Source organism: Coenobita brevimanus, chromosome 71 (assembly GCF_032717465.1).
Source record: "Coenobita brevimanus isolate Jiangsu-jjx chromosome 71, ASM3271746v2, whole genome shotgun sequence".
Classification (NCBI taxonomy): domain Eukaryota; kingdom Metazoa; phylum Arthropoda; class Malacostraca; order Decapoda; family Coenobitidae; genus Coenobita; species Coenobita brevimanus.
Genome location: NC_137024.1, coordinates 41,014,250 through 41,041,675, shown reverse-complemented (window position 1 = coordinate 41,041,675; position 27,426 = coordinate 41,014,250). Strand labels below are relative to the sequence as shown.

Below are 27,426 nucleotides of genomic sequence, written 5' to 3'. Positions count from 1 at the left end.
AGAAGAGGGAGATATTGGAGAAAGTTGATGCGGGTTGGTCTTCATCCCGCATTCTCCGCGAGTACAACCTGGCCCGGTCGACTTTGTTCGATATCAAACGTTCCCGAGACAAACTCATGCAGTACACGGCTGACTTCTCGTCGAGAAGCAAACGCAACGTGGAAAGGAAGGTTATGTTTACCCCCAAGTTTGCAGGAATCGACCGATCCACGTTGATTTGGTATCGACAGCAACGTGCTGCTGGTGTGATGGTACGTGGAACGGAGCTGAAGGCTGCTGCTGAGAAGTTCGCAAGGCTTCACGACGCCCTGGACTTCAAGGCATCCGAGGGTTGGCTCTTCACGTTCAAGTTGCGACATGGCCTTACCAACCGTAAAGCACATGGCGAAGCATTGGACGCTAACGAGGATGGAGTTGACGAGTTTCGGCACAAGGTGAAAGGCTTGATCGACAGGGAGGGCCTAACTCTCGGTCAAGTCTACAATGCTGACGAAACTGGCCTATTCTATCACTCGCTGCCAACGAACACTCTAGCCGAGGAGACGGAGAAGCGTGTACCTGGCCGCAGGCTTTCCAAGGAACAGATATCTGCTTTGTGTTGTGCCAGTGCTAATGGCATGCACCAGCTTAAGCCCGTTGTTGTTGGCCGTGCAAAGCAGCCTCGTTGCCTTCGTGGGGTGATGGATGTCCTTCCTGTCGTCTGGTACCATTCTTTGAAGGCACTGTTCACAGCTGTGATCTTCAAAGACTGGTTTCACCGTCACTTCGTCAAGGAGGTCGTCCATTACCAGACGAAGACACTGGGAATCCCGCGCGACCAGGTAAAGGCTCTCCTTCTACTCGACAATGCACCTGCCTACCCGTGCGACAAGGACTTCTATCTATCTATCTATAGCCCGACGCCCTAATCCCGCAAAGGGTGGCCGCAGACAAAACGCCTCCAAGTCACTCTAGTCATCCACCATTTGACTCCCCTCCCCCCAACTCACCCCCCCCTCCCTCATATACCTCTCAACTCCATCCCTCCACCTCATCCTCGGTCTACCCCTCCCTCTCCCTCCCTCCACCTCACCTACATACACCCTCTTAGTCAGTCTTTCATTCTCCATTCTCTCCACATGTCCAAACCACCTCAGTGGTTGCTGAAAATGGCCGTATTAGGTGCATGTTTCTGCCACCTAATATGACTGCTCTCATTCAACCAATGGACCAAGGAGTGATCGTGGCAACAAAGCGCCTATACCGTCGGAAGTTCCTGGACGAGGTGATGGTTGTTCTCGAGGACGAGGACGAGCGCAGGGAGGGACGGGACACACGAGGCAAGCGGACTTTGGAAAACCTTCGCCGCTACAACATTAAGTCTGCACTGTACAACTGGGCTAGTGCATGGAAGGAAGTCCCTGTGAAAACTCTTGAAAATGGTTGGTCTTGTCTGCTTCTCGGAACGGATGTGGAGTACGATTTTCTGGGCTTTGATGTGGATGACTTCCATGCACGGCTACGTACGCACGGCGACGATGTTGATGTGGACGATGTTCGTGAGTGGTTGGATGACGACGAGGGCGATCCTGGGTATCAGACATTGTCTGATATCGAGATCGCGTCTTTGGTTGCTGGTGTCAGTACCGAATTTGAAGATTCCGACGACGAAGGCGACGATGATGCGGACTCCTCTCAGCAGGACACTACTCCAGCCATCCCCAAGCTGAGCGCACTCCGGGAACATCTAGAGTTCGTCCTAGACTACCTGGAACACCCGGACTGCGACAGGGAGATGGGGTCCTTGGGACTCGTGGAGGAAGTGCGTGCTTTCAGGCAGCGCATCGTCAGTCGTCAGAATCGTCGGTCATTGCGTCAATCAACCATTGACAGTTTTTTCAGGCCTGTGACCCCCGCTGTGCCCAGCCCTGGCTCCACTCCGTTGCCTCCCCAAGACAGGCCCTCATGCTCCGAGCCACAGCCCAGCACATCAGCCACGGTGGAGTCACCACTCGACGTGAGTTTGCGGTTTTCTTCAGAGTCCTCTGCAGTGGGTACGCCATCACCACGACCCAGCGATGCACCCCTTGGTCGCCTGCCAGTGATACTCTCGGACTCTGACAGTGAATAAACAGCAAGAACTTCTCCACTAGACCACACGGGAATTTTGAGTGTTGTGCAGTGGAAAAAACGTTGTGTTGTGTTAAGGATTTAAAGTTGAGAGAAAAGACTCAATAGAAAAGAAATTTAACGTAAATAGACTTCTTTGTTTTGGCTTTGGAAAATTTAAAAAAATTGGGAAAAGTTAAAATGCAACACTAAGTTACAATGGAGCATTATTTGGACAAAAGTGAACACTGTGAAGAGAACGGACTTCTGTGTGTTATTGACTAAGTTCAGTGCAAGACTTCAGGAAGAGTGTACTGCAAGTGCTTCAGGAAATCGTTCTTACTGTCAGAGTCCGAGAGGAGGCAGTTATTCATCGAGGTGGCCAGGGACTTGCTGTAAGTAGCCAGAATGTTTCATACTGTACTTTTTTCTCTACTATACTTACTTCATTTCACTCTTTAATGTCCTTTATTGGTGTGAATAGGGTGTTAGTAGCTATGCATGTGCAGAAGGAATGTGTTTTTCTGAGTTAGGCTAGGTTAGGGTCCATAAGTACCAGAATGTTTATTAATGTATGAACATACTTCTAAACTCTCATTTTATGTTTCTTTTGCATTTATTTCATTTATGTGCCTTATTGGTGTGATTTGGGTCTTAAATAGGTGCTATGCATGTCCAGAGGGAGTTGTATAGGTGTTTCTCTGAGTTAGGGTCCATAAGTACAAGTCCATAAGCTGGGGCCCAATATCCGGACAAAACCAATAACCAGACCTACCTATGGCTCTCTTACGTCGGATATTGGAGTGATTACTGTATATATATATACACACACACACAGTAAAACCTCTACAACTCGGCATAATACATGTGCAAGCCTTGCCGAGTTAGCCTATTTGCCGAGTTGTAGGGATGAACTTAAAGTTCCCCCCCCCCCCAGCACACACACACACACACACACACAAAAGGAAAAATGGAAAAAAAAATTAAAAGCTTTTACAATAAACAGTAAAAGCTGCCTTACCATGATTCCATGCAGTTGTAGGGTGTATTCCAGGCATGGAGGAGGACTTTCGGTAGTTTTTGGAGGTGTTAGGGGGGCACAAGATCAGTTTTGGGCACACTCTACTTACTGTACTTGTCACTGTACACTATGTAAAGCACAATTAACACAATAAAGGCCATTACTGTAATGTATTTATCACTTGTACTATTGTAAACTCAGCATCTTACCGAGTTGGGGGGATTTTTGCCGACTCTCTTCCTCTCATGTGCGCATTTTTGGGAATTTTGAAATTTGATTTTTTAAATGAATATTTTGGAACCTTCCCGAGTTGTAGAGGTTTCCGACTTGAAGGATGCCGAATTGTAGAGGTTTTACTGTATACAGGTAAGCCCTTAATTCACGCGATTTCGGTTATCCACGAATTTTTCGTACAATAATTAAAACAAAATTGTATTATTTAAATAAATAATTTTAATATACAAGAGAAATAAATAAAATATAAAAATGCCTACCTGCTGCCCGTGTGCATACATATATGTGTGTGTGTGTGTGTGGGAGGTCGGTCTACCACGCACCACACAGTCAGTTTGAATCCGACGGTCGAACCATGCGTGACTCGCGAATCGTTATTTGTGGCTTATTTTTCTGCCTTCCAGTGATTGCTTGCCTTGTCTGCCAACATGGGGCCTAAGCGTAATGCTAGTGACACATGTGGTAACACACCAAAATGGACTCGTAAAGTGATGTTGCTGACAGAGAAAGTTAAAGTGCTGGACAAACTCAAGGGAGGAATGTCGGCAACAGTTCTCTGTCAGGACGATTCCCCGTCATTTATTTACATACCAGTTTATTTAGCAAGTACAGTACACTAGTTTTTTACTTATATGAGTTATAAAATCCCCCTGAAAATTAGTTATTAAGTATTAATTAATCAATAATAAGTATATTTATAGAATGACAGGGAATCGTCCATGTTTTAATGGTGAATTGTCTCTGAACCGTATGTTTGGGGTGAGTCAACTGTTCTTACAATAAAGAAGGGTGAACGTAGCATAGGGAGGCAGTGATGGCTAGTGCACCAGACTGCTAAAGTGTCTCCACCTATGCCTGTGAACTGGCTTGGAACCGTGTGTTTGGGATGAATGAGTCAACTGTTTGGACAATAAAGAAGGCAGAATGTAGCATATGGGAGGCACTGAGGGCTTGTGCACCAGACTGCTGAAGTGTCTCCACCTATGCCTGTGCTTGTCAGATTTCAGTGTTAAATTTCTTACATTTTTGTTGTTTTTCATACTTTACGCTACTTTATAAGGTGTATGTAGTGCATAAACAGTATTATGCAGATGTAATATACTTAGTAGACATGCGTAATTATGTGCACACAAGGGCAGAATGTATACGCGAATTTACCACATACGCGAAGGGTCTGGGAACGTAACCCTCACGTGAATTAAGGGCTTACCTGTATATGTATATATATATAGTGTGTGTGTGTGAGCATATATATATATATATCTCTACCTATCTATCTATCTATTGCCAGACGCCTCAATCCCGATTGGGGTGGCCACAAACAAATCGCCTCCAAGTCGCCCTGTCCCCCGCCATTTCACTGCCCCGCTCCCAACTCACACCCCCCTCTCTCATATACCTCTCCACCCCATCCCTCCATCTCATCCTCGGCCTCCCCCTTCCTCTTCCCCCCTCCACCTCACTCACATACACTCTCTTCGTCAGTCTTTCACCCTCCATCCTCTCCACAAGCCCAAACCACCTCAGTGTGTTCCTCATAACGCTTCCTATCACATCCACGTCCACACCACAGCGCTCCTTTATATCCTCATTCGTCAGCCTGTCTCTCCATGTGACTCCACAGGCTCCTCATAAATAACTCATTTCCACTGCTCTCACTCTTGACCTGTGTCCTTCCAGCAATGTCCAAGCTTCACTTCCATACGTTAGAGTTGGTATCACAATACTGTTATGTAGTAACTTTTTAACTTCCATGCTCACTTCCCTGTTTCTTATCACTGCTTTCAGAGAACCAGCAACCTTTCTTCCCTGCTGTACCCTTTCAAGCACTTCACCCTCCAAACCTCCATCCTTACTCATCACACTACTCAAGTACTTAAACGTACTCACATTTTCCAATTCCTCACCATCCAACCTCTCTGTACATTCACTAACTTCACCTCTCTCAAAGACCATCACTTTACTCTTCCCTACATTTACCTTTAGATTCCGTTTCTTACACACTCTGTGGTTCTGTAGCTATTTCTTTTACTGATAAAGCAGATCTCTTCGCACAGACTTTCTCCTCCAATTCCACCTGAGACGATTCCGGTGCTGTTCCTCCATCACTTCCTGCCTCTGACTTCCTCATGGCTGACATTAAAATTTCTTCAGCTGATGTATTTTCTGCCATCACTGGCCTCAGTACTAACAAGGCATATGGGCCTGATGGAGTCCCTTCTGCTGTTCTCAAGAACTGTGCTTCTGTGCGTACACCCTGCCTAGGCAAACTCTTTCGCCTTTGTCTGTCAACTTGTACCTTTCCTTCTTGCTGGAAGTTTGCTCTCATTCAGCCAGTCCCAAAAAAGGGTGACCACTCCCAACCCTCCAACTATCGTCTAATTGCTTTAACATCCTGTATTTCAAAAGTTTTCGAGCCAATTCTCAATAGAAAAATTTTAAGGCATCTTTCCTATCACAACCTTCTTTCTGATCGTCAGTACGGGTTCCGTCAGGGACGCTCCACTGGCGATCTTCTCACCTACCTTTCAGACTCCTGTTCATCCTCCTTTTGGGACTTTGGCGAAAGCTTTGCCATTGCACTTGACATCTCAAAGGCTTTCGATCGAGTCTGGCATAAATCTTTAATTTCCAAACTGCCCTCTTACGGTTTCTATCCTTCTATCTGTGCCTTCATCGCTAGCTTCCTTTCTGGTCGTTCAATAGCCGTTGTTGTAGACGGCCATCGTTCTTCTCCTAGATCTATCAACAGCGGTGTTCCTCAGGGCTCTGTCCTATCACCAACTCTCTTCCTTTTATTCATCAGTGACCTTCTAACCTATACTTCTAACCCTATCCACTCATACGCTGATGACTCCACCCTTCACCTTTCCATTCGGTTCCCGCAACGCCCATCTCAACAGTGACTTCAACAAACAAGGGATGAGGCTATGGCACACCTAATGTCTGACTTGGCTCGTATCTCTGACTGTGGTAAAAATAATCTTGTTGTTTTTAATGCATCGAAGACTCAGTTCTTACACCTATCAACCCGTCAAAATCTTCCACAGGTATACCCACTAATGTTTAAAAATATTCAGCTTAATCCTGCATCATCCTTGAACATGCTTGGGGTTTCATTTACTCGGGACTTATCTTGGAAAGATCATATTACATCTCTTGTAAAATCTGCTTCCAAGAGATTGGGTGTGCTAAGCCAACTCCGTTCATTCTTTACCCCTGCACAATTGTTGACTCTATACAGGGGTTTTATCCGCCCTTGTGTGAAGTACAACTCTCATGTGTGGGGAGGCTCCCCACATACAGCTCTTTTCAATAGGGTGGAGTCAAAGGCTTTTCGTCTCATTAACTCTCCTCCTCTTACTGACTCCCTTCAACCTCTGTCTCTTCGCTGCACTATTGCATCTTTATCTCTTTTCTGTCGCTACTTTAATGGTCACTGCTCCTCTGAACTGTCTGCATGCATTCCTCCACCTCTATGACGGGCGCGTAGCACCCATCTAGCAGCAAACTCTCATCCCTTTTCTGTCCAACTCTCTAATGCAAGAGTTAACCGTTACTCCCAGTCCTTCATTTATCCAACAGGTCAACTCTGGAACTGTCTTTCTCTGTCTGTATTTCCTGCTGCCTATGATCTCGTCTTTCAAACGCAGTATGTCCAGACATCTCAAAATGAATGGATCTTGAATTTGGCTGTCTCTTGTATTTTGTTTTTCTCTTGGAGGGAACTGTTATTGCGGGCTCATGGCCTTTGGTTCCTTCTTCCTCGCATTAAAAAAAAAAAAAAAAAAAAAAATCATCATCCACCATGCCTTGCAGCTCCCCTTCGTTTTCACTCAACAACACAGTATCATCTGCAAACAACAGTACAGGGAGTTTCCAAACACTGTCCTCTCTCACCAGGGCCACTCCAACATCCACTACCCTACCTTGTACCTCTTTTATTACCCCATCCATGTACAGATTGAACAACCATGGAGACATGACACATCCCTATTTCAACCCAACTTTCAAAGAGAAAAATTCACTTAGTTCACCATCCACACGCACTGCAGCTTTCGCACCATCATACATACTCTTCACAGCATTCAGCAACTTCCCATCTACTCCATATATTCTTAACACTTTCCACAATCCTTGTCTGTCCACCTTGTCATATGCTTTCTCCAAATCCATGAAAGCTGCATACAATTTCTTTCCCTTCTCTAGAAACTTTTCCACTAAAGATCTAAGAATGAATATCTGATCTACACAACCTCTTCCCTTCCTAAAGCCTCCCTGTTCTTCTCCAACTAATTTCTTTGTTCTTTCTCTAACTCTGTCAATAAGTATCCTACCATACACTTTTCCTATTATACTAAGAAGACAAATGCCCCTATGATTACCACACACTTCTTTTTCCCCTTTTCCTTTGTACAAGTGAATAATTATACCTGACTTCCAGTCCTCCGGGACTCTACCTTCCTCCCATATATATATATATATATATATATGAGGAGGAGGCTGTAGCATGGGCCGAACAGGGTGGTACTCCCGAGGGGAATGGGAATGCCGGTGATAGGGAGAGCTGGAGCTCCTGTTTCACAAGCAATCTAACTATCTCTCTTTGCTGACCTTTTCAGTGTGACAGTAACATGGAGAGTAGACCAGCATACTCTCCCAAATATTTCCTCTATCTTATGCACTGCACCACATGCACTTTACATTTCACACAACAAATCCCACTACATTACAGGGGTTGGCGCCAGCAAGGGCATGGGACCAGAAAACTTTGCCCCTGCTACCTAGTGGCAGACTTCTGGGGGGAGGTGTGTCGGGGGTTCTGCCAGCATAGGTCATGGGTCCAGGGAGAGATGGGGCTCGGACCTGTGCTAGAGGGTACAGGGCATTGCGGTTCCCAGGCTGCTGCTTCTGCCCAATAGAGAGGGGTCCGAACCTGGGAGTAGCGCCCCAGGAGGCTGCCCTATCAGTGGGTGTATAATAGCGGGATAGTTGCAGTGCCAAGGCGCGCATGGAGGGTATCCCTGCAGCTGTCCTGGCAGGGTGGCCCGAGGCCACTACCACAGCCACTGGTAAGCTGGTGGGCTAGGGGTCCCAGATCCATTGCCTGGACCTGGGACTGTGCAGTGAGTGGGGCCTGTGGTATGTCTATCTCCCTTTATTAATACTGAATATGATAAAACACAAGAAAAAGTTTCAAATCAAGCCTGAGGACAGTAAATCACCCAGGGGGATGAGGGTGGGTTCATGGAATGTGGGAAGTTTGAGGGAAAGAGCAGGGGAAGTCGTTTAGGCATTCAGTAGGAGGTGGGTGGATGTGGCGTGTTTGCAGGAAGTCCGGTACAGGGGTGGATCAGCCAGAAAGATTGTTGGGAAGGACTGTTGCTATAAGTTGTTTTGGCAAGGGGGGACAGACGGATATGGAGGTGTTGGTGTGATGGTTGCGGAGAAATGGGTGGAATATGTTATGAATGTTATGAGAGTAACCGATAGGATATTGGTAGTGAAAATTCTGTTCGGTAGAAGGATAGCTGCGATTATATCAGCATATGCTCCACTGCCAGGATTGGATGAAGCAGAGAAAGATTGATTTTGGGATGATTTAATACTGTACATGTAGTGGGTGGTATGCGGGATGATGAGATAGTGGTTTTGGTAGGGGACTTAAATGGTCATGTAGGTGAAGCAGCACAAGGTTATGAAGGAGTGCATGGGGGATGTGCGTATGGTATAAGGAATGCAGAAGGGGAAAGGATACTCGAGTTTGGGGAGGCAACAGACATGATTGTGTGCAACACATATTTTAGGAAAAGAGACAGTAGGTTAATTACGTATGAGTCTGGGGGAAATAGCAGTCAGATAGATTATTTTCTGGTTAGGAGGGCCGACAGGAGGTTAGTGAGGGATGTTAAAGTTATAGGATGTGAGGAGTGTGTGCAGCAGCACAAACTACTGATTTGTGATATGGTGCTTAAAGAACGAGTGATGAAAAAGAAGACTTATGTACCTAGGAGGAAAATATGGAAGCTGAAAAACCTAGTAGTAAGGGATGCCTTGTATAGCGAGTTGAGGAGAGTGGTGGCTGAACAGGGAGCTGTAGACAGAGGCGTTAATGAACAGTACAGAGCCCTCAAGAACAATCTCTTGAGAGTTACTGATGTAACGTGCGGTTGGACAAGAGGACCACCAAGACATAAAGTAACTTGGTGCTGGGACGAGGGTGTAGAAGCTGCAGTTAAGGAGAAAAGAAGGTTTTCCGGGAATGAAAGAAGGGTGGTAGCAAAGAGGAATATTTGGCTGCCAAGCGTAGGGCTAGAAGAGAGGTATACAGGGCAAAGTCTGAGTCACAGAGACTTTTACTCAATAACCTAAATCATGGGGAAAGGAAAAATATAATATTTAGGGTGGCAGGTCAGGTGAAGAGGGATATTCGGGATATTATAGGTGAGCAGTGTGTGACGAATGATGAAGGAAGGGTAGTGGTGAACAGTGGGGATATTAAAGATGCATGGAGAGAGCATTATAACCGGTTGTTGAATGAGGAGTTTGACTGGGACAGAGAAGGTTTGGAGCCAGCAGATCCAGTGTCTGGCCCTTGGCCTTTGATTGATGCTGCTACTGTGAGTGAGGCAATAGGCAGGATGAAGGTGGGGAAGGCAGCAGGTGTGTCTGGGTTGACTGCCGAAATGTTGAAGGCCTCAGGCGATATAGGGGTGAAGTTAGTCACTGACCTGATAAATAGGATTATTAATGAGTGTGTTGTCCCAGATGATTGGCTGAAGAGTGTAATTGTAAATGTGTATAAAGGGAAGGGTGATGCCCTAGAAAGAGGAAATTATAGAGGTATAAAGCTTTTAGATCAGATAATGAAGGTAATGGAGAGAGTTTTAGAAGGTATGAATAGAGAAAGAGTAAATATTGATGAGATGCAGTTTGGGTTTATGCCAGGTAGGGGAACCACTGATGCCATATTCATTGTTCGACAGCTTCAGGAAAAATATGTTGGTAGGAGAAGGGATCTTTATTTTGTTTTTGTTGATTTGGAAAAGGCCTTTGACAGAGTCCCTAGAGAGGTGGTGAAGTGGGCAATGAGAAAGCTTGGTTTGGAGGAGTGGCTGGTTAGGGTGGTTATGGCTGTGTATGTGGGTGCTCACACCCAGGTAAGAGTGAATGGAGATTGGAGTGATGGGTTTTCCGTGAGTGTTGGTGTGCATCAGAGGTCAGTTTTGAGTCCCATGTTGTTTATCATGGTACTTGAAGCCCTTTCACGTGACTTTAGAAACGGACTTCCGTGGGAGTTGTATGCTGATGATTTGGTGTTGATTGCAGAGAACGAAAGGGAGGTGGAGGAAAGGTTTAGGTGGTGGAGAGATGGTATGAGGCACAAGGGCTTAAGGGTAAATGCAGATAAAAGAAAAGTGATGATATTTAGGGTTGGTGGCGGTACTGTCAAAGACGAGGGAGAGTGGCCATGTGCAGTTTGCCACAATGGCATGGGAAGTAATTCCATCTTGTGTGGTGTTTGTGATAAATGGGTGCATAAGAGATGTAGTGGTATCAGAGGTAGACTGCGATATAATGCTGATTATATGTGTACGACGTGTCGGGGAGAGCAGGTGGAGATTGTCAGATGTTACAGAATTGAACTTGATGGTGAATCTCTTAAGTATGTGGAAGAGTTTTGTTATTTGGGAGACATGTTGTGTGCTGGAGGTGGGGCTGGAGCTAGCTCTGTGGCTAGGGTGAGAAGTGGTTGGAAGAAGTTCAGGGAACTCTTGCCTCTCTTGACATTGAGAGGACTCTCCCTACGTGCTAAGGGGTCTTTGTATGCAGCATGTGTTAGAGTCTAATGCTGTATGTTAGTGAGACTTGGGCAGTGAAGGAGGAGGATATTTGCTGGCTCAGAAGTACAGAAATGACAATGATTAGGTGGATGTGTAGTGTGTCCCTGTGTACAAGGTCTGGGGGGGGGGGGGGGGCTGGGTTCACGATGAAAGAGTTGAGAGGTAGGATGGGACTGGAGTGTATTGGTGTTGTGATGATGAAGAGAGGTAGATTGAGATGGTTTGAACATGTGGAGAGGATGGGGGATGATAATTGGGTGAGGAAGGTGAGAAGTGTTAACATTGGGGGTGGGGTTACTAGGGGTAGACCGAGAAAGACATGGGACAAGGTCATTAAGTGTGACCTCAGGGTTAAGGGACTGAACAGGGAGGCTGCAATGGATCGTGCAGCATGGAAAGCCGCCATTGGGTGACCAAGGCTGACTCATGCAAGCGTGTTGGAGACTTTAAAAACGAAACGAAACTATTTATATATATATATATATATATATATATATATATATATAGCCTATATTTGTGTGTGTGTGTGTACACTCACTTACATTTTGATATGTCTCATATTCCTTGGATAACTTTGGAGGTGAAGGTGTATATGAGGCATCCAGTAGTGCAAGGGCAAAACAGCCATTACTTGACTATGATTGATATGCCTTTGTACAACCAGGCATCTCCTTTTAGTGCAGAAGAAAGTTTCTCTTATGTTCCTGTTGTAATTCATGTACTACTGTACATATGTCTGGGTACACTCTTGTTGTCACTTAGAGCTAACAGGTGTCTTTTCTTTTTCAGGGGGCAAAATATGTGAAGAATGAAATCCAGAGCAAATTGGGCATAAAGGAAGAGTAACACTGTAATTTGTATTGTCTGTCCTCGTACTAATGAGCAGTATATTACACAGTTGAAGGTGAGTTAATGTATCAACTGCACTTAGGTACCGGTATTATTTATCTATCTGTCTTTTGCCAGGTGCCTTAATCCCGTAAGGGGTGGCCACAAACAAATCGCCTCCATGTCGCCCTGTCCCCTGCCATTTCATTACCCTGCTCCCAGCTCACACCCCCCTCTCTCATATACCTCTCCACTCCATCCCTCCATCTCATCCTTGGCCTCCTTCTCCCTCTCCCTCCCTCCATCTCACTCACCTACACTCTCCTCGTCAGTCTCTTGCTCTCCATCCTCACCATATGTCCAAACCACCTCGGTGTGTTTCTCTTAATGCTTCCTATCACATCCACATCCACACCATAATGCTCCTTCATTTCCTCATTTGTCAGTCTGTCTCCATGTGACTTCACATGCTCCTCTCAAATAACTCATTTCCACTGCTCTCACTCTTGACTTCTGTCCCCCCAACAAGGTCCAAGCTTCACTTCCATACGTTACAGTTGGTATGACAATACTGTCATGTAGTAGCTTTTTCACTTCCATGACCGCTTCCCTGTTTCTGATCACTGCTTTCAAGGAACCAGCAACCTTTCATCCCTGTTTTACCCTTTCAAGCACTTCACCATCTAAACTTCCATACTCATCACACTACCCAAGTACTTATATGCTCTCACATTTTCCATTTCCTCCTCATCCAGTCTCACTGTACATTCACTGACTTCGCCTCTCTCGAAGACCATAACTTTATTCTTCCTACATTCATCTTTAAATTCCGTTTCTTACCCACTCTCCCAAACTTTGGTGTCGAAAATTAAATAATATGGTGAAAAGTGGCAGTTTTTTCTTGGTTAGTGACATCGGGAGTTGTGGCCCTCACTTCCCACATGATAAAGATATTCGAGAAGATATTAAGGGACTAGATCATTTTGTATTTGAAGAGCAATGATCTGACAAATGCTTAGCATGGGAACCAGCCCATCCACCCTCAACAGTAAACACACCTTCACTTGCGACTCAAGCCAGTCTTCACTTCGTTTCTGGTAAGGATTTTTGGTGTTGCAACTCTTTATAACAGTTTTAATGTCTGTTCATGTACATGTTTATTGTGTTATGATGTTTTAGCACTAGTAATCACTCTTCTTTTAATTTTGGGTAGGGCTTGTTTCGTGTTATAGTTCTTTCTGTTGGCGTTATGGTGCTTTCTGATAGAGTAGGTACAGCTCCGGACAGATGAAACGGCTACACCCCATCCAGCAGCGACTTGGTTTGGGTCTCAGTGGTTCTGGTAACAGTTGCAGGTGGAGGGAGGGGGGATGTGGGAGGGTGAGGAGGGGAGAAATGTGGGCGGAGTTATATAGGGGGTAGTGTGGGAGGGTGAAGAAGCAGCACAGTCTGGCTGGTGGGAGGGGGAGACTAATGGTTGGGTAGCGGAGACGAGAGTCTGCTGGAGGGTAAGACAGGTGAGTGTGATTAGATGAAAAGAAATTACAAAAAATGAATTATTAAAATATCTGCTGCATATATTGCATTTTATCTACTAAATAAAAACACTGTCTATTATTCACCACCGTATTTGGGTATCCTACTCATTATTATTATCCTTTGGATATTAGGCAATAAATAAAGATATTGGACGGTCTTTCGGACCCGAACCAATTTTTTCATAACTTTTTTCTTCAGCTATTTCCGTATTCCTATTATCCCTCATGCTTGAAGTCCCTCTTTTTATCACTTTCTCCTACGCCCTACATTTTTTTTAGGCATAAGGCAGTTTAACTTTCTCTTTAAATAACCATATTTGTCAACAAATATTCCTTTCATTAATCTATTTAATTACCTGTTTTCTTTCAATATGCATTTGTCTAATAATTGGTGTTACACCTTAATTGGCGCCGCTATTTGACGTTTTGAATAAATTGGGTCTAAATTTACGCATATATTGCAGTCTCTCTCAAGTAGGCTGGCAACCTCACACATCCTCCCCCCTGCTTTCTCCTTCTCTCGCTACCCGTTCCCTCCTTTCCTTTTGTAGTACTGTTTATCTATTCTTTCTCACATTTTTAACCTCATTCCTTCTTACAAACTTTTAGTGCCATAGGAATTTCTCCCTTATCACCTACAGTCCTACTACATGAAAGTGGAAAAAACTGCCATCGGGAAAAGAATAACTGGAAATTTATGGCGAAGATTACGATATTTGTTATTTAGAATGAAAGTGTTGGCAGATACGCATTCTTGACGTGATTATCGCAGCCACAGCATTTCGCCTTCATAAAACAGAAGGACTATAGGTTTCATGCATTACCTCCTTACGTCCAGCATTACTGTGCAGAACGCCATGTATAACACATTAAGGACCACAAGGACAGTACTAGTAGTCATCGTGATTCTCATGAATCTCTCCATAGGCTATTGAAAACAGTGCTTTATGCTCAACTTCAGAATTATGTTCTCATCATGGCAATGATAGGCAAAGATAATAAAAACAATATATACAATCAAATTATCATTTATTATACAACAAAGCTCAAACTGCCTCCGTGCTGCAGTCTCAAGGATGTAACCAGCTCACACAATCACATGTAACCTGAAGAAATTAAATACATGATCCTATATATATATATATATATATATATATATATATATATATATATATATATATATATATATATATATATATATATATATAACCATGAACAACACTGTTTGATCTAAGATTTATTGAGTTGGATAAAGCAGAGGACACTAACTAGTATGGCAACCTACCACACGGAAACCACCATGTTGCACTACACGCCACAGAAACCGATGCACAGACCATGATATCAGCGAAAAGACTATGAGAAGAGTATTGCACGAAGCAGGGTTGCATCACAGGACCCTAGCAAACGTTATGTTGACAAGCCAGAGGATTTTTGGAAGTGTGTCACTGAAGGCGCAACTGCTGGAGAAGGAATAATACTCGGTGAGTATAATTTCTGAGGTTTTTGCTTCTATAAACTAAACTATTCAGTCATACATGACCATAAGAATATATAAATAATTACTGCAGGGGGACAACCAGTTTAGTTACAACGTCAGCGACATCAATAAAATAGTTACTAATAAGAGTCCATGCAGAGTAAATTACTTTGGGTATATAGGGTTACGCAGTGTTTGAATTAGTGACTGTAAAACATTTTCCCTAAAACAAACAAAAACTTTAAATACTAATGGGATGGAAAGATCAACAACTTTAAATAATACCCACACTAGACAGATGTTGATTTATCCCTTGGGAATCCTAAAAGTGGTAAATGTAATATCTCTACGTGCATACATTCAAAATGCATATTCACTTAGTATGTGTCACTGCTACCATACCAACCTGAATTATGGCACACAGACTGACAAAGACAACCTACCAAATCTCATCCCTAGCGAACAGGTTATTTAATGATCTATTACTCATACATATAGATATCATCTTTGCATATTTCGCACCATCAATTTAGGCTCCCCCTACGTAATAAATATTTATCCTACCATTGTTCAGTTAGTAACCCTATAAATGAACTTCTATAAGGCAACCACGCATTTCACATGCTTGTTCTTTAGTGTAGGCTATTCCTCAGTTGCACTGAAGTAAGACAGGCATTCATGGCATGTCATTAACATTTCCCAATATTGTTAAGAACCTCTTGTTAGCATAAAACAAATATGCAATTATACCTTGAAGATTATTAATGCTAGTCTCCTTCTTTCAACAGATACAACCAGGAAAACGTATTTCATGTGGCCAGGAGTGGACACGTGAATGTAAATATTTGGGGGTGGGTAAGCTGGCATGGGATGGGTGACATGCACCACATAGAGGGTCGGTTCAATTCCGAGAAGTATATTGATATACTTAATAACTTCTTTTTGCCCTCATTTTCTGCAAGCAGCCATCCCTTTCCTACTGGTCCAGTATATTTTGTCCAGGACAGATGCCCCGTTCACCAGGCTCGCGTGGTCCAGGAGTGGTTCCAGGAGCACCCTCGCTTCCAGCTTCTGCCCTGGCCCAGTAAGGGTGCGGACTGCAACCCCATAGAAAATATCTGGTGATCAATGGTAACTTCGTGGGAGCCTGAACAGGAACGCACACCCCAGGAGCTACTGGATCACACCCGGCGAGTATGGGAAGTCTTCCGGGGTAAACCTGACCATGCGAAATGTCACACAGGTAATATACAAAGACGTCTTCAGGCAGTTATCGAAAAGGGTGGTGGATGGACAGGATACTGAGAGGTAGTAAGTGTTAAGTCTCATTGCTCTCATTGCTCTTGTTATTCTATGAAATATATATGTTGTTAGCTGTGCAAATAACACGCACACAATATTATATATATATATACACTATATATATATATATATATATATAATCATACAGGCTCTACACTTATGAAATTTAACATCGAGTAACCCTATATGCCCAAAGTAATTTCCTCTGCATGGACTGACGTTGTAACTAAACTGGTTGTCCCCCTGCAGTAATTATTATATTTTTATGGTCATGTATGACTGAATAGTTTAGTTTATACAAGCGAAAACCTCAGAAATAATACTCACCGAGTATTATTCCTTCTCCAGCAGTTGCACCTTCAGTGACACACTTCCAAAAATCCTCTGGCTTGTCAACATAACGTTTGCTAGGGTCCTGTGATGCAACCCTGCTTCGTGCAATACTCTTCTCATAGTCTTTTCGCTGATATCATGGTCTGTGCATCGGTTTCTGTGGCGTGTAGTGCAACATGGTGGTTTCCGTGTGATAGGTTGCCATACTAGTTAGTGTCCTCTGCTTTATCCAACTCAATAAATCTTAGATCAAACAGTGTTGTTCATGGTTATATATATATATATATATATATATATATTGTTACACTGTCCGCCTTTCCGTTCCCACGGATGCAGCCGTTACAGCTGGGCTAGGGGGATTATGCAGTATGTATCCGTGTCATTCGCGGAGTTTATATTAGCGAGTGCTACAAGTTCTTTTGTTTCTTTCGTTCCTGCCACTGAGGGCAATTTTATTTAATACCATGCTGAGAATGCATTTGATTATTTTGATTGTCTTATGTGAGCTACCAGTATATTTAATGATGTTTTGCTTGCATTAGAAGTACCAATTTATTGTAGAGAGAGAGGGGCACGAATTTAAGTTCTTATTAATTAATTTGATTCATGCGTTCGCGCTTGGCTGAACACGAGCCTAGCAGTAGGCCAGTCTCTTCCCAGCTAGCTTCCGTATCGTGCGTGTGTGCACACTCTCCCCAGTCATTTTTATGCCGAGCTGGCGTTTTCATTTAAGTTTATTTTTATTCTTTTGTTGCTGACTGAGGGAAGTAGTTATTTTGTTTTTGTAACCGTGTTGTCTTTGGAGGGCCAGTTTGGCTCACCGTGGTCTTCTCGCTGCCTTTGTTAACGTTCCCCAACACACGTACATACACACACACACCCCTAACCCCTACACAGTTAATCCCATCTCTTTGCTCAAGGCTAGTGAGAACCATCGTGAGCTACTAACTGCGTTCCCCCTTGGACACGGGTTAAGTAGAAAGTCGTCACCACCGGAAGTAAGTGGGAGGTGTTCCTGTAGGCTGTCTCGGGCGGTATTACTTCCGGTAGTGACGATAGTAGGCTAGATCTATAGGTAGGCTGTTCCGTTTTATTACCAAAGTACAGAGTGTTGCGTTCTTAAATAAGTACTTTTCCGTTGCGCAGTTTTTCTCTAGTTTGCGGAGTGTCAGTGCCGGGGTCTGCGTTATTTTTGCAACGCAGTGGAGGCCGATCATCTAAGGCTGACTTGTTGTCTTTTTGTAATAGCCCCGGGCTGGCGCAAACCGTAACAGTGGCGACCTCGCATCAGGATATCCTAACAGTGCCTTCTTCTTGCTAGGATATCGTTACCTTGGCGTTCTCTGTGCTTTGAGGTGAAGTTGATGTGTTTTGTAGTTTCTCAGTCAGCACTAGTATTTCATTATTTAGTACTGCCATTGATTTGTCGCCATGGAGTCACGCGTGTCTACACCAGATCGCGTACGTGCTGAGTCACTTGTGGATATGGAACAACGAGAGGCACATAGCAAAGGTACTCCCCGTGTGAGCCCTGAGTTTGACTATGGTGCTGAAATGCCTCGTTTCGCTACCCCACTATTACCATCTATGATGCCGCCGAGCCAGTTTAGAGCAGTTCCCCCAGGTATGTCTAGTGCTTTCCCTGGAGTTGTTCATTCCACTCCCATATACCCTGGAGCCTTGTCACCGGAGGCTCAGTTGCAGTTGGAGTTGAAAAAGTTGGAGATGGAAATGCAGCGTGCAAAAGAAGAGAGGGAGATGCAGCGTGAAAAAGAAGAGAGGGAAATGCAGCGTGCAAAAGAAGAGAGGGAGATGGAGTTGCAGCGTGAAAAAATGCGATTTGAGCTGGAGAAGACTCGCTTGGAGGTGACTGCTAATAGATCTACTTATACCCAAACCTCAGGCCGTGCAGAGGATAGGGAGAGTTGGTTCTCAAGGAGTCTAAAATTAGTGCCAGCATTTGATGAGTTGAAAGTGACAGAATGGTTTGTTAGATTTGAAAAGAAGGCTAGGGAGTTTGAGTGGCCAAGGCAGCGCTGGGTGGGGTTGGTATCTATTGTGCTAAAGGGAAAAGCCTTGGAAGTGTATAATAGGTTGAGCCCTGAGGATGTAGATGATTATGATGAATTTAAAACAGCCATCCTGAAGGCATATGAACTTAGACCAGAGGCTTATCGGTTGTTGTTCCGTGGTGCTCGGAAAAGGCCTGCTGACACCTATATGGCCTACGCTAGGTATCTGGAGGAGAGGTTAGACGAGTGGTTGCTGAGTGAGAGCGCCACTTCGTATAACGAGGTGCGTGAACTGTTTTTGATGGAACATTTTACTAACATGGCTGACAAAGAAATTGGTGTTAAAATTAGGGAGAAGAGATTTAAGACCTTGAAGGAAGCAGCGACGTGGGCTGATGACCGGGTGTTTGCCTTGCGGAGTATGGGGGTCAAGTATGCTAATTTTCAGTATTCCAGGGAGAGGACTGTGAGTGGCCCTGCCTGGGATAAATCTCCCGTGAATCAGTCCAAGGGAAGTACAGAGGAGAAAAAGAATGCAGGGAGAAAGAGCCCTGTATCCAGTTCGAAGCTAGTTTGTTACTTTTGCAAACAGAGTGGGCACATCAAGCCTAACTGTCCTAAGTGGAAGGCCTCCCAAAATGCCAAACCAGTGGCACTAGTTATAGGTTCGAGTCAGGTGAACGAGAGGAGTTGGGAGAGTGGTAACGGTGAGGGGGAAGTCTGTGGAAAGCTGGAGTGTAGCCGGCTGTGCTCGCTGCCAGCTCAGGCTGAAAAAGTTACCCAACATGCTACGCCACCTCCTGATGAACTGCCTCAGAAATCGTCCCTAGACTGGTGTAAACCTTTTATGTGTCACGGCACAGTGAAAATTCATGGGATCAGTTATCCAGTTACTGTGGCTCGTGATACCTGTGCACAACAGTCTGTGTGCAGAAACGTGACTGGAGGGCCTGTAAACTCAGGGAAGTATGTGCTGTGTAGAGGCATGAACTCAGATGAATACTATGATTATGTTCATGTGGAACTCGATTGCCCCATTGTTCAGGCTGCAGCTCAAGTAGCTGTTGCTGATGTAATGCCAGTAGAGGGGATTGATTTTCTGCTGGGGAACGACCTGGCTGGGGAGAAAGTATTTCCATCTCTTCCCCCACCAGTTGTTGTGGCAGAGAAGTGTTTTGACGCCCCAGAAATTGGTATTGAAGTTGATGCAGAAGTGGAAGCCATGTTCCCGGTCTGTGCAATTACACGATCTATGGCACAGGTTGCAGCCCGGGAGGAAGAACTGGTGAAGTCACAGGTTCTTGGGGTCGACTGTGATGAGGCAGGGCCACCAATGGAGGAACCTAGTGAGCAGAGTGTTGCTGTAGTGGGTGAGGAGAGTGGGAATGCGTGCATGGGCGCCGCCCACTTCCCACTCAGGACACTAGAGGTGGTGCTGAGTGTGTCTGTGTGGAGACTGAACCCAGCCCACCGACTGAATTAGAAGAATTTCAGGACGCTGGGGTCGACTGCGGGGATGCAGGACCACCGTCAAACGCGCCTGAGGAACAGAGTGCCTCTGTTGAGGGTAGAGGTGATGATGTCAGTGTGGAGTCTGACATTCCTCCCCCTGTCGAGTGTATTAGAGGTGACGCTGAGATTGATCGCCCTTCGCAATCCAGTGTCCCGGCCAGCCCCTTATCTCAGTCCTCAGTAGAGCTGGCGGGTGTTGGATCAGCAGAATTGAGGGTGAAGCAACAGGAGGATGTAACATTAAAGCCCTTGTTTGCTCTAGTAGGGGAAGAAAGAAGTATGGAGTGTGGTAAGGAGGAGTTCCTGATTAAAGACAATGTTTTACATCGCCGATGGACGCCCACTGGCGCCACGGTGGATGGAGGAGTGGGTGAGTTAGTGCAGGTGGTGGTGCCTGTGCAGTATAGGGTGCCGTTAATACAGTTAGCACATGAGGGACCTTTAGCAGGTCACTTGGGAAACAGAAAAACAGTGCAGCGCTTAAGATATAATTTTTGGTGGCCAAGTATGCCGGGACAAGTTGCTGCGTACATCAAGAGCTGTCACACGTGTCAGATAGTGGGCAAGCCTAATCAAGTTCTTCCTGTGGCCCCTTTGACTCCCACTCCTGCAGTTGAACCTCCGTTTACCCGGGTAATCATTGATATCGTGGGCCCTTTACCTCCTACTTCTGCTGGAAACAAGTACCGGTATTTGTTAACCATAATGGATGTTACAACGCGATACCCAGAGGCTATACCAATCAGAAGCATGCAGGCGAAGTCAGTAGTCAAGCAACTTATCCTGTTCTTTACTCATTTTGGCCTGCCCAAGGAGTTGCAGTCAGACCGTGGAGTGAATTTTACATCTAATTTGTTTAAGCAGACAATGACAGAGTTGGGCATCAAACACATTTTGTCCAGTGCCTACCATCTGCAGTCACAAGGTGCCCTGGAGAGGCATCATCAGACCTTAAAGACCATGCTGCGCACCTTCTGCTATGATAGTGGAAAGGATTGGGACCTAGCGGTACCCTTTGTTATGTTTGCAGTGAGAGAGGTACCAACTGAGTCGTTAGGGTTTTCACCCAATGAGTTAGTGTTTGGGCACAGAGTTCGTGGTCCTTTGGATGTGGTGCGAGAGGCCTGGAGTAACAACAAATCTGGCAACCAGGAATCCATGCTTGACTATGTCTGCCGCACTCGGGAGAGACTGCATTGCGCTTTAGAGCTTGCCCGTGACCATCTAATCGGGGCTCAAGCGAAAATGAAGGCTCATTATGATAAGAAGGTCAGAAGTCATGAGTTTAAGCAAGGAGATGAAGTTTTGGCACTGCTGCCCATGCAAGGAAAACCTCTGGCAGCTAGATTCAGTGGTCCTTATATTGTGAAGAAGAAAGTTGGGGAACTTGACTATCTAATTGTTACCCCAGACAGGCGGAAGAGTGCTCAGTTGTGCCACGTTGGTATGTTGGAGCCATACTGCCGCCCAGTTGATTCTCATTGTGGGATGACTGCTGATGTCTCTCACCTGGGATGTGGGGGGCGGGGAGGGGGGGACGTGGCATCGGGGGAGCGTGCTGTGGAGGGAGCTGTTGGTGCCGGTGATGTGAGTGGTGGACCGGGGTTGCAGCCGCAGTTCCTGGGGGGTTACTTTGGAGTGGACGTTGGGGGAACCAGGGATAAGAGCGCTCCTGTAGTTTTGGTGGTTGGTAGTGAGTTGGAGGAGCAGGAGGAAGTGTTTAGTCGTGGTGAGATGTTACCAGCTGACCTATGGGAGGGCAATGGTTATGCAGCTCTGGTGGAGAAATTGCGACACCTTGATCCAGTAAAGCGAGGAGAGCTCTGCAACAGATTATGGAAACATCCGAAAGTTTTTGGAGATTCACCGGGATTGACAACTTGGGCTACTCATGACATTGATGTTGGGGATAGTAAGCCTGTAAAATTAGCTCCCTACCGCATCAACCCTATCAGACAGAAAGCTCTCGATAATGAGATCAAGTATATGTTGGACCATGGATTGATCAGGAGGAGTTTCAGTGAGTGGAGTTCACCAGTTACCTTGCAGCCGAAGCCAGATGGGAAGGTTAGGTTGTGTGTGGACTTCCGGAAGGTTAACTCACTGTCTAAGACCGATGCTTATCCCTTGCCTCGGGTCGATGACTCCGTGGACAAGGTGGGAAATGCCACTTATATCACCAAGCTTGACTTAGTAAAAGGATACTGGCAGGTCCCGCTGACGGAACGGGCTAAACAAGTGGCTAGCTTTGTTGTCAGTGGTGCAGTATATCAGTGCCAGGTGATGCCTTATGGATTGAAGAATGCTCCAGCCACTTTCCAGAGGCTTATGGATAAAGTGGTGGATGGCATACCTAATTGTGTCGTTTACATCGATGATGTCATTGTGTATGACACCAAGTGGGAGGAGCACCTTGATCATGTGGAAATGCTCATTAAGCGGTTGGAGGAAGCTGGCTTAGTAGTCAACTTAGACAAGTGCGAGTTCGTACGTGCTAAGGTCCAGTACCTTGGATTTGTTGTAGGACATGGGCAAGTGGCTCCACCTCGGGCTAAGGTGGATGCCATTTCCAACTTTGCAGCACCCCAGTGTCGCCGTGCCCTCCAGCGATTTTTGGGCATGATCGGCTATTACAGACGATTTATTGGGAAGTACTCCACAGTGCTTGCCCCTCTTACTGACTTATTGCGCAAGGATAAGAAGTGGCAGTGGACAGCCGAGTGTGAGCAAGCTTTTACTACTGTTAAGTCTCTGCTGTGCCACCACCCTATATTGCGTGCACCAGATTTTGACAGATCTTTTGTGCTGGCAGTTGATGCTAGCCGAGTAGGGGTAGGAGCAGTGTTGATGCAGCCGGATGAGGGCCAGGTTGAACATCCCATTTCATACTTCTCAAAGAAGTTTAATAGAGCCCAGAAGAACTATTCCGTCATAGAGCAGGAGTTATTAGCGATTATCCTGGCCCTGCAACACTTTGCTGTCTACCTGCCCCCTTTTGGCCCTGTGATCAAGATTTATTCAGACCATCATCCCCTGCAGTTTTTGAACAAGTTTAAATTCAAGAACCAGCGTTTGACCCGCTGGAGTTTGCTTTTGCAGGAGTACAATTTAGAAGTTAGGCATATTAAGGGGATTGATAACGTAATTGCTGATTGTTTATCCAGGGAGGGGTCAGGGTCTTGATTCGAAAATTTTGATCCAGGGCTCAAAATTTTCCCTTGGGGAAGGGCGTGTTACGCTGTCCGCCTTTCCGTTCCCACGGATGCAGCCGTTACAGCTGGGCTAGGGGGATTATGCAGTATGTATCCGTGTCATTCGCGGAGTTTATATTAGCGAGTGCTACAAGTTCTTTTGTTTCTTTCGTTCCTGCCTCTGAGGGCAATTTTATTTAATACCATGCTGAGAATGCATTTGATTATTTTGATTGTCTTATGTGAGCTACCAGTATATTTAATGATGTTTTGCTTGCATTAGAAGTACCAATTTATTGTAGAGAGAGAGGGGCACGAATTTAAGTTCTTATTAATTAATTTGATTCATGCGTTCGCGCTTGGCTGAACACGAGCCTAGCAGTAGGCCAGTCTCTTCCCAGCTAGCTTCCGTATCGTGCGTGTGTGCACACTCTCCCCAGTCATTTTTATGCCGAGCTGGCATTTTCATTTAAGTTTATTTTTATTCTTTTGTTGCTGACTGAGGGAAGTAGTTATTTTGTTTTTGTAACCGTGTTGTCTTTGGAGGGCCAGTTTGGCTCACCGTGGTCTTCTCGCTGCCTTTGTTAACGTTCCCCAACACACGTACATACACACACACACCCCTAACCCCTACACAGTTAATCCCATCTCTTTGCTCAAGGCTAGTGAGAACCATCGTGAGCTACTAACTGCGTTCCCCCTTGGACACGGGTTAAGTAGAAAGTCGTCACCACCGGAAGTAAGTGGGAGGTGTTCCTGTAGGCTGTCTCGGGCGGTATTACTTCCGGTAGTGACGATAGTAGGCTAGATCTATAGGTAGGCTGTTCCGTTTTATTACCAAAGTACAGAGTGTTGCGTTCTTAAATAAGTACTTTTCCGTTGCGCAGTTTTTCTCTAGTTTGCGGAGTGTCAGTGCCGGGGTCTGCGTTATTTTTGCAACGCAGTGGAGGCCGATCATCTAAGGCTGACTTGTTGTCTTTTTGTAATAGCCCCGGGCTGGCGCAAACCGTAACAATATATATAGGATCATGTATTTAATTTCTTCAGGTTACATGTGATTGTGTGAGCTGGTTACATCCTTGAGACTGCAGCACGGAGGCAGTTTGAGGTTTGTTGTATAATAAATGATAATTTGGTTGTATATATTGTTTTTATTATCTTTGCCTATCATTGCCATGATGAGAACATAATTCTGAAGTTGAGCATAAAGCACTGTTTTCAATAGCCTATGGAGAGATTCATGAGAATCACGATGACTACCAGTACTGTCCTTGTGGTCCTTAATGTGTTATACATGGCGTTCTGCACAGTAATGCTGGACGTAAGGAGGTAATGCATGAAACCTATAGTCCTTCTGTTTTATGAAGGCGAAATGCTGTGGCTGCGATAATCACGTCAAGAATGCGTATCAGCCAACACTTTCATTCTAAATAACTAATATCGTAATCTTCGCCATAAATTTCCAGTTATTCTTTTCCCAATGGCAGTTTTTTCCACTTTCATGTAGTAGGACTGTAGGTGATAAGGGAGAAATTCCTATGGCACTAAAAGTTTGTAAGAAGGAATGAGGTTAAAAATATGAGAAAGAATAGATAAACAGTACTACAAAAGGAAAGGAGGGAACGGGTAGCGAGAGAAGGAGAAAGCAGGGGGGAGGATGTGTGAGGTTGCCAGCCTACTTGAGAGAGACTGCAATATATGCGTAAATTTAGACCCAATTTATTCAAAACGTCAAATAGCGGCGCCAATTAAGGTGTAACACCAATTATTAGACAAATGCATATTGAAAGAAAACAGGTAATTAAATAGATTAATGAAAGGAATATTTGTTGACAAATATGGTTATTTAAAGAGAAAGTTAAATTGCCTTATGCCTAAAAAAAATGTAGGGCGTAGGAGAAAGTGATAAAAAGAGGGACTTCAAGCACGAGGGATAATAGGAATACGGAAATAGCTGAAGAAAAAAGTTATGAAAAAATTGGTTCGGGTCCGAAAGACCGTCCAATATCTTTATTTATTGCCTAATATCCAAAGGATAATAATAATGAGTAGGATACCCAAATACGGTGGTGAATAACAGACAGTGTTTTTATTTAGTAGATAAAATGCAATATATGCAGCAGATATTTTAATAATTCATTTTTTGTAATTTCTTTTCATCTAATCACACTCACCTGTCTTACCCTCCGGCAGACTCTCGTCTCCGCTACCCAACCATTAGTCTCCCCCTCCCACCAGCCAGACTGTGCTGCTTCTTCACCCTCCCACACTACCCCCTATATAACTCCGCCCACATTTCTCCCCTCCTCACCCTCCCACATCCCCCCTCCCTCCACCTGCAACTGTTACCAGAACCACTGAGACCCAAACCAAGTCGCTGCTGGATGGGGTGTAGCCGTTTCATCTGTCCGGAGCTGTACGTGTCCCACCGGAACGCTCCTCAATTTTTCCCATTGATTCTTAACTTCACACTTCGACGTTTCACATTTCGTGCGGCTTTGGAGGAACATCCAAGCGGCGAAAAACGAGGAACCACTGTGTGTATATATATATATATATATATATATATATATATATAGTATTCCCTGTAAGACCCAGATGCCCAAGTCCCAGACACCCTAAGTCCCCGACATTTTGGGCTCAGGCCTTCGGAAACCAAAAATGGCCAAAAAACTTAAAAAGGCAGAAAAAAAAATCTGACGTTTTTTAACCATACTTTGACATTGCCACGCGGTGCCAAACAGTTGTGTTTTTGCGCATAGTAGAGCGCCCCCCTGCATCCTCCCCTCCCCAGTTCCCTCCTAACTACCTTCACGGGTAGACGCTCGTCGCAATGGCTGCCTCACGTGCTTGTTTTTGTGCATAAACTGCAATACCACGCCACTGGACCACATGGGAATTTACAGTGTTGTGCACTGTTAAGAAATATTTCAGAGTGCAAAGGATTAAGTGCTGAGTGCAAACTGGGATGGCACAAGTAAGAACAGAATGTGCAGTGTTCAACAGTTATAGTTCACAGTGCAAAGGATTAAGTGCAGCACAACACAGGAATACTGTGCACGCTTCAAGAGCATTTTCACCACTCTCAGAGCACTAGAGGAGGCGGGTTAATCTTCGTGACAGCCATGGACATTATTGTACCATGTACACTGCTGTTTTCCATACTCATTTCTGATTCCTTTTCATGTATTTCATATTTTCTGTTCCTTATTTGTGTGAATAGGTTCTTAAATAGGTGCTGTGCATGTCCGGTAGGGAGTTATTTAGGTGGTTTCCAAAGTTAGGTTGGCTTAGGGTCCATAATTACCTGCCCAGGAGGCATTTTCCCAAGTCCTGGACAAACCCAAGTTCCGGACGTGCCTTTGGCTCTGTTACGTTGGATTTTGGGGGGATTATAGTATATATATTCAGATATGCCTCAGTATATGATACTCCTAGATGCAATACCCTGGCTTAGAGATAGGGGTAGAAACACCACCATACCCCACCTAGTGATGGCCAAACCCCGTTTTTTTTTTTTTTTTTTAGACTAAAATTGTGTTTAGGTTGATTTATAAACTGTTTTAAGACATAGATTAGGCTAATGTGTTTTAGTCATAGGTGGGGTGAACATTGTCATTTTGGGGTACAGTTTACTAAGTTTCATTTTTTCCAGACTTATGTGTGACGATTTTCAGATTTTATTTGTTGGTTTTAGTGAGTTATTACAAGTGTTAGGCTCTGGTTAGCGTCTTTTACTGTTGTTAGGCAATTTAGATAGGCTTTAAACTTGATTTTGGACTCATATGGGTGGGTTTAGGACTTGGTTGGGGGGATGAGATATTCAACACATTATTATAAAATAGGTTTTGTGTTAATTATTTTGCCCATTTGTGAGCTAATGTAAGTGTTCTAAGCTTATTTCAAAGGCTTGGTAGGTTTGGCTAGGCAGTTGGTTAGGCGTATTAAATGCATTTTTTTATTTTGAAAAAAATCGACTTACGAGCAGCTTCTTGGAACGTAACCCATTTGTAAGTGGGGGAGGACCTATCTATATATATATA

The 27,426-nt window shown here is 44.7% G+C and overlaps 1 protein-coding gene across 1 annotated transcript in view; it reads left to right on the top strand.

Annotated features, from left to right (window-relative positions):
- The window catches only part of LOC145406852 (uncharacterized), a 37,953-nt gene that overhangs the window by 10,335 nt on the left and 192 nt on the right, over positions 1-27,426 (top strand). The window contains exon 3 of the mRNA XM_080277959.1: positions 11,977-12,091. Coding sequence (XP_080134085.1) covers positions 11,977-12,033 — 57 coding nt within the window. The 3' untranslated portion in view covers positions 12,034-12,091. The remainder of the gene's footprint in view (positions 1-11,976; positions 12,092-27,426) is intronic.